At 36.0% G+C, this 8214-nt stretch overlaps 1 protein-coding gene across 1 annotated transcript; it reads right to left on the bottom strand.

Annotated features, from left to right (window-relative positions):
- Positions 1 to 482: 482 nt before the first annotated feature.
- LOC127123210 (uncharacterized) lies at positions 483 to 2144 on the bottom strand. Its single transcript, XM_051053452.1, has 3 exons — positions 1280 to 2144; positions 1108 to 1234; positions 483 to 981 (listed from the first exon to the last, which is right to left on the bottom strand). The coding sequence occupies exons 1-3, from the start codon at positions 2142 to 2144 to the stop codon at positions 483 to 485; spliced, it is 1491 nt and encodes a 496-aa protein (XP_050909409.1).
- Positions 2145 to 8214: the final 6070 nt, after the last annotated feature.

Here is an 8214-nt window from a genome sequence, read left to right as displayed (position 1 = left end):
GCACATACCACACTAGCAAGAACCAACTAGCAAACATCAGGACACACAAGTGCTTGTACTCTCCCTCAAGTCCATGCAACTTCCCAGAACACAACAGCTCCCCCTTAAGCCAATCCACAACAAGCAACAACCACACTGCTTCACACAATTAGAACACAGAGAATTCTCCCCCTGTACCAAATAAATAAACACCAGAATTCTCCCCCTATATCAGACAAGCAGAGCAACAACAATGCTATAGAGCTAAGTTAAGATACTCAGCTACATCTACAGCTACTTCTCCCCATTTTTAGTCAAAAGAAACCAAAGAGACAAAATAAATGTCTATCTAGTCATTAACAGAAATACCAGAAGTCAAAAAGTTACATCACCAAGTACATACACAACTGTAAGAATTTTGAGAAACAAACCAAAAAAAACACAGAAATCCACCAAAAAACCAAGAAAACCATCAAAAACAAGAGGGACCAAAGCCAACAGAGCTACTCAGTAGAGCTTGAGTTTGCAGCCTCTTCAGCAGCACCAGAAGCAGAGTTGCCACTCACATCATCATTATTAGCAGACCTATCACTAGAGGTGTGGGCTTCAGCTTCTTCTTCATGGCTGACATTAGCATGTTCAACATTTTCACCCTCAGCCTGCTCTAAGCTTTCAATCAAGGCTTCCAAAGATTGTTTTCTAGTTGTGGCTACCCTAATCCCTTCACCTAGCTCTTTGCATGTCTCCTTAAGCTCAGAAATTGCTTCAACTTTTGAGACTGGCCTCCTCATGGCAGATGTCATGACAATATCCTCGACATGACTGCCTTCAAAGAGTTTGTAGTGCACAGACAGAGTTGGTTTTCTCCTACTAGGTAAATCATTTGAGCACAAAATACTAGGATGTTGATTCAAGATAATTCCACCGATTATAGAGGGAAAAGAAATTGGCAGCTTAACTACATTAGTAGTTGCATGCTTGATGATTTGATCAAACATATATCTATCATAGTCAAATTTCACTTTTGTCCCAACAGCAAAAATAAACCTTCCAAGAGTATTAGCAATGGTGGAGATATGGTTGGTAGGGACCTAGTTAGCAACTCCTATTTTATGCAGGATAGCATACTTGATAGTCAACTTCCTAGCAGGAGGATGCTTTTTAAAAGGCCAAACTTTCACTAGCTTAGCTGTAATCTCCCTATAGACCTGATTGTCTGTAACCTCTAATTCTCCTGCACCCTCATTATTTTTGCCTAGAAAATTATTAATAATAGTAGGAGAGAATGTTATACACTTACCCCTCACATACACCTTACAGAACTCCTTGTTGTTCTTATCATAAATATCCTCCGGAATATTAACAATAAATTCCTTGACTAAACCTTCGTAGCATTGAGAGAACCCAATAATAGTCTTCAAAAGCCCAACAGCTTGTATCAGGTCCATGACCTCCTTGACATCAGCAGCATCTTTTCCCAATTCCCTTTCCATAGCTACCCTTCTCTGAATCACAAATTTCCACTTAGCAACTCCATCCTCAAGATGGAAGGAGATGTTATCCAAATGAGCAACAGGTACTTTAACAAGAGACTTCATAACAGTAGTTTTCTTCGTAGGCGAGATGTCAGGGACATCTTCCTCAACATCCTCTTCAGGCTCAGAATCATCTCTGACCTTCCTCTTCTTTATTTCAACCTTGCTCCATGGTTTGGAGGGACCAATGACAGCAGTCTTCTTAGCTTCTCTAGCTGACATAAGTTCAGCCACAGATTTTCCTTTGCGAGTCTTCATGCGTTTAGCCACACTTGGCTTTATGTGATGAGTCAAGCTTTCCTCTTGATCATCAGAGCTACCATCCTCTAGATCAATCACAACATTTGTATCATCATGCTTCTCAAAGTGGGAAGCATTATCCATGTTAGAGGCCACAGATTTCCCTTTGTCAGACACGGTTTGCCCTAGAGAGCGCAACCCTTCAGCAGCCAAGGCCTTTTCAGAACTGGATGAATCATCACCCTTACCACTAGGTTGTTCAACCTCATGAGGGGGATACATTTGAGCAAGGGGAGTAGAAACCCCCTTCACAGAGTGACCTTCATTAAGAATTCTAGTAACTATGTCTCTTATAACACGATCAGTATAATGTGTTCCTTCCTTATACATAGTGACAGGAGTTGAACCAGACGGAATACTAGAGGGATTACCTTAATTGGAACATGCAGAAGCGGAGGCATTAATGGAGATGCGTTGGTTCAAATCAATGTCCACGAAGGGAATAACAGAGAGAGGAGCAACATCCAGAATCTCATCATCAGGGACGCCCATGGGAGGAACACTAAATTTTGGAGTAGACTTAGTATTTTTAGAAGCAGATGTATCTTAATGTTGTGACATTTTGGAGTTTTTCTAGAAAAAGTAAGGTTTCCCTAGCAAAGGTTTGTGGAGAAAGAAAAGGAATATGGAATAGTTGGAGTAGGTAATGGGGTTATGGGGGTAGCTTGTGAAGATGGAATAGATGGAATTTCCAATACAAGGTAATGATTTACCATAATTGGGGCACTTTATTTTAGGAAAATAGACTATAATTTGAGTACTTTTTCCACTCCATATTAATTGCTACAATTTTTCATACATGCGAAACCCTAATCTCCCTCTCAGGAATTCAAATTGATTTGCATCCAAGGCCTTTATAAAAATATCAGCTAACTGCATCTCAGTAGCAACATGCTCTAAGGCTACAATCTTATCCTCCACAAGTTCTCTAATAAAATGGTGACGGATATCAATATGTTTGGTCCTGATGTGCTGAATAGGGTTCTTTGAGATGTTTATAGCACTCAGGTTGTCACAGTACAATGTCATGACATCTTGTGTGACATTGTATTCAGTCAGCATTTGTTTCATCCATACCAGTTGAGAACAACTACTTCCAGCTGCTATGTATTCAGCTTCAGCAGTAGACAGAAAAACATAATTTTGCTTCTTACTAAACTGTAAGACCCTAATTTTGACCCTAAGATCCCTCATGGCATCATGTTATTGCACAAGAGCATTGCCTCAAGGATCATAGCATGTTTCGCTCCTTAACCCTAGGGTTGAGACTTGTTTGAGTGTTTTGAGACCACCAAGCATGATTTTATTATATATTATTGCTTTTCTTATTTGATTACTAACCAAAAGCACAAAAATATATCACTAACTCTTTTTGTTTTGAAGCTCAAGTGATCATGTGCTCCACAATGCTCCAATGAGGCTCTTAAGCCCAATGCAATGGCTAGATGAAGATGAGAAAAAACATGGAAATGGTCCACAAAGCTCCTAATAATGATATATGTCTCCCAAGTATCTCAATTTGCCAATTTGATCAAGATAACCCAAAGGGCTTGAAGATTATTTCCCAAGGAAACCCTAATTTCACTGTGTTTTGACTGTGCCTTGCCCATGAAGCAATCTCAACCTATGATCAAATTTAATCAAGGTAAGTTCTTTAATTTATCATTTTATGTATATATGAGCTTATTTGAGGCCCCTCAATCATTTATTCATCAAGATTGGAAGTTTGGCCTTGAAAAGTTGACTAGTCAAGTCATCTGACTAAGCTGAGGATCAATGAGATATAACATTTGATGTATTTGTCAAATGAAGATGACCATAAAAATAAAAAATATTCTTAAGAACCATATTAACAACTTTCATGTTCATCAAAAATCCATTTTTAACTTGGAAGGTCATCATTCATTTCAAAACATTATAGGTCATTTTGACTGAAACCCTAATTTTGGGTCAACTTACCAAGGGCATAACTTCCTTATTTTTTATTATTTTGAGGTGAGACAAAATGCATTGGAAATATTGATATGTCTAATTCAAATGTTATTTCGGATAAAATCTCATAATCCTAAAATAAATACATGTGATAAAGAAAAACATTATAGGTCATCTTGGACCTAATTCATTGAATTTGAAAAAGTACCCAAATTCAAATGACCATAACTTTGTCATATAAAATCCAAATGATTATAACTTTGAGTCTAGATTGACCATATTGAAAAGATATACAACTTTTATGTTGGATATTTTTTTCATTTGAATCTTTCATCATAAAGACAGAGGGGCTTGATTAAGCTTACTTTTGGGATAAATTTTTCAAAGTGATTTGAATATGTTTTGTACTTGAATTTCCCAGCCAGTTTTGATCAATTTTCACATTCCAAATGATTTTTTGCCCAACATGACTTTTGATCCTTATTTCAAGAGCTTTCCAACCATTACTTACAATACTCATTTGGATCTACCATTTGTGAGTTTCAAAATTCTTTTCATTTATGTGCATTTTGGTATTTTTATGTTATAACTTGAATTGCAAGCATCTTCAGTCCATTGTGCACGCCCAAATGCATTTCACTTGATCTCAGCATGTTACTTCAGCCATCCATGGGCCTTTCACACGCCCACAAAGGCCCATGCACTCAATTTTAAAATTGCCATGCACATGAGAGAAGTCTGTGATCAACCACATTCAGCTATAAATAACACTTTCATGAGCTTCATTTCAAAAACTTTTGGAGATCCCAAGTGCTGCAGAACTGATACCATAGCCCTCACCAAAGGAATCACTCAATATTTTTCATACTTTCGAGCTAGAAATTCAGCATCATTAGCTGAGTTTTAAAGCCAGATTCCTTAGCCTATCACTTCCACTAAACTCAAGGATCAAGAAGGAGCAAGGATCTTGGAGAATTCGTGGCCAGAAGTTCATCAATTCAAAGGTATAAACTCAAACTTTTTGGATCTGAATCTCCTAATTCAATGTAGATTTCTTGCGTTTTGGTGGTTCTCTGAAGTCCTCATACTTGAGGCAAGCTTGTGATGCATTCAATTTATCATTTCATGAACAATCCGTGTGGGCACCATGATTTTCTCCTTCATCTTTCTCTCAATATAGGAAGAGTGAGGGAAATCCATTGGTACAGTGATGATCTACATCACAAGAGCTTTATTTCCATGGCCTTGTTTTTCATTTTCATTAAGTTTCACTTCTCTGCAAATGTGGTCGGAGTTTGTGTGCTTCGACGGAGAAGACGGTGGTTTCCACCACCACCACCACGTGTTTTGCCCAGGGCCATTGGATCTTGTTGCCACGATTTAATCTTGTTCATTCATTTTAATTACTTATTTTAATTCATGATGTGGTGCGTTTGACTTGTGTGCACCGTGTGTCCTCAGATCTGGACCATACACCACTGCCACGTCAGTTAATGAACTGAATCATGTGGCCCTTCTTTTTTCGCTTATTTCATTTTCTTTTTATTTTCTGTTAATTCATTTCGTTTTCAAAAATTCATTAAAAATTCATTTGAAGTCATAAAAATATGAGACCAACTCCAAAAAAATTCTTGAAAAACCTAGTTTCATATTTTGATTTTTAATTATTTTTGTGACTTCATTTGATATTTTGTATGAATTACTTGTTTTTTAATGATTTTAATTCATTTTAAAATACTTTCTGACTTTTAAAAAATCCAAAAATATTTTCATAGCATCTATGGATCATGATAAGTCAATGAAAAATAGTCTCAATAATTTCTTATTTGTTTTGAGATTATTTGAGATTTTAATTCATATTATGCTATTTTTGGTTGTTTTTTAATTGATTTTAATTACTTTCTGATTTCAAAAAATTGTGAGAAAATTAGTCAAAGCTTGTTTGACTATGTTGGACCTATGAGAATTTAATTGGACTTTTTGAAGTTGATTTAAATTGAATTTGAGGTTCAATTTGGTTATTTATTTTTTATTTGTATTTTCTTTTAATTCAAAAAATGCCAAAAAATTATTATTGACTTCTTGACTTGTTATCTTTATTTCTTTTCTGTTTGGTGTTGATTGAGGTTGATTTGAATCAACTTTGATCAATTGGGATTGGTTGTTGTCTTCTTATTCCCCTCCCTTTCATCTTCATCCCTTTCTTTCCATCAATGGCCAATGAGTTAAAGTCTTGAGGTTGGTCTTGACAAATGAGAAGTTTAACCTTCTTTGATTCAAACCAAATTCAACTTGATCCATGATCAAGTGAGTTATTTTATGTCAAAGATAGGTTGCTTCTTGGTCAAGCAAATAACCAAAAGTCAATACAAGGCTCTTCCCCTTTTGTTTGGCATAGCAAGTTTATGGAGCTTGACTTACTAGTCATGATCTCTAACTTGTGTTCTTTGCCTATATTCTTATTGACCGACCTCAGATAGGTGTGACTACTACATTAGTCCACTTACGATTGTTTAACATAGTGCTACATTGTGTCATGACAAGCTAACATAACCTCTACTAATTACTAACTTTAATTTGAGCTTTTAAATCCTTGTCATTTACTTTTAATGTCATTTATTTCTTTCTCATTATTCATCTTGCTTTTAATTTTGCTCACTTAGGCACATATTTTATGTTTATGTCATTTTTCTTTTGCTCATTTAAGCCCATTATTGTGTAAATATATTGCTACTTTTGTGTTGTTTTGTGTTTGTTTTGATTTGAACAAAAATGCAAAAGGAGAAACGACTTAGAATTAGGATTTACCCATGCTTAAAGGAGTTCAAGAGCAACTAGACCTCATACCTTTAGAATGCAAAATGTGTTGAAGAGCAACTAGGCCTCATGCCTTTAGAATGCTAAAACTCAAAGTTTATCTCAAAGGACTTCTTCTTAAACTTATTCTTTGTTCATTCCCTTTATTGTGTTGTGAACTTTTTTGATGTGTGCTTTTGTGTGATAGGGATCCCATCTTAAGATTGTGAAAAGAGGACCATTGTCATGAGTAGCCAAGTTAAGAGCCAATCCAAATGGAGATCCTAGGAACTTGAATTCAAATTATTGATTGCTTGTTTGTGTGCTAAATCTAAAGGAAATGAGCATCTTGAATCATCCCTATGACTCCAAGAAAAGGAACTCCAAGGGTTTTTCTTTCCCCTCTTATCTTTGTATGCTTTAGGAATAGCCCTTCTCTCTTCTCCCCACTCTAACCAAGCCAAAAATCATTTTCAAAACTTTGATTTTATTTCAAATTAGAAACCTAGGCCTTAAGCATTTGACTTTTCAAAACCATTTTTATAAATACTCATTGTAAATAAACTTTAATCCAACTTTGACTTCATTTTGTAAATAAACCTAACTTGTAAATATAACCCATTTCAAGTTGTTTTGTGGTTCCAATGGCCACTTGTTAAAACCTTTTCAAAACATTAGTCATAGGTTTGAGTTATCATAATGGTTGATGTAAATCTCACCTCATCCTTAGTGTTGGATTATAAGCCTTCCATGCTTATTATAGGGTTAACCCCTCACTAGGATGTTGAAGCCTTCCTCACATGGTGGATTGTTGGTTTAGGTTGAGTTTTCTCCCTTCGATAACAAAAGACCTTAAGGCTTTTGATCAAATCAATTCACCAATCTTTGAGATTTTTACCCCAAACTACGAGGTTTTGATCCTCCTTTGTGATGGTACGTAGGCAATGGGTTCATCCATTCAAACAACAAAAATTGTAAATATAATTTATTCTCTTCTCATCCCTTCAATCTTTTGCACAAATATTTTCACAAATACCAACCTACAATACATATTTGCAAAAAGGGTTCACTTTAGAGATACTAAGGATGTTTTGGGTGCGTAAAACCTTCCCATTTCATAACCAACCCCTTACCCAGATCTCTGACATTTTTATTAGTTTTTGATTTGAAAAATTCTTACTTGGCTTTTGTTCACTTTTTAGCCTTTACTTTGGACAAATAAAAGTGCGGTGGCGACTCGAATTGTATGTTGACTTTTGGTTTAGTCAATAAACCTAAAGGTAACGAAAACCCCGCTACAAAAAAATGGCGACTCTGCTGGGGAAATTACCAAGCCCCGTGGGTTTAGCCTACTTTTTGCTTGTATGTGTTGTATGTTTATATTTATTTGTGACATATTTTTGTGCAAATTTGGGATGAATGTATTGTTTGTAATGTATGAATTGCTTTATATATTAATTGCTTATATGCTTGGTGGTTTCTTGTGAGATGAGTTCTATACCCAAACTTGAGTGCACTTATGGTAGGAGAATGGCATAGTCTTGTTGGCTTGTGTGGAGTTATTCCTTAACAAGTTAACTTGCAAGCCCATTCACTTGGTGGAGGTCTTGTTGGGATCACTAATGTCACACGAGTAGTCGTGGTTAGGCATTACTCCTTCCAATAAGAATCT

The sequence above is a fragment of the Lathyrus oleraceus genome, chromosome 2 (assembly GCF_024323335.1).
Source record: "Lathyrus oleraceus cultivar Zhongwan6 chromosome 2, CAAS_Psat_ZW6_1.0, whole genome shotgun sequence".
In the NCBI taxonomy this organism is placed as follows: domain Eukaryota; kingdom Viridiplantae; phylum Streptophyta; class Magnoliopsida; order Fabales; family Fabaceae; genus Lathyrus; species Lathyrus oleraceus.
Note: the sequence above shows the minus strand (reverse complement) of the source record. Positions and strands in the feature narration are given on the sequence as shown.

Excerpts from the sequence above, each read along its gene's own strand:
- LOC127123210 (XM_051053452.1), bottom strand. The coding sequence starts at position 2,144 with ATGTATAAGGAAGGAACACATTATACTGATCGTGTTATAAGAGACATA. Across the intron at positions 1,235-1,279 it reads CTGTAAGGTGTATGTGAGGG|GCAAAAATAATGAGGGTGCA; the intron begins GTAAGTGTATAA and ends ATAATTTTCTAG. Across the intron at positions 982-1,107 it reads GCTAGGAAGTTGACTATCAA|ATATATGTTTGATCAAATCA; the intron begins GTATGCTATCCT and ends TGACTATGATAG.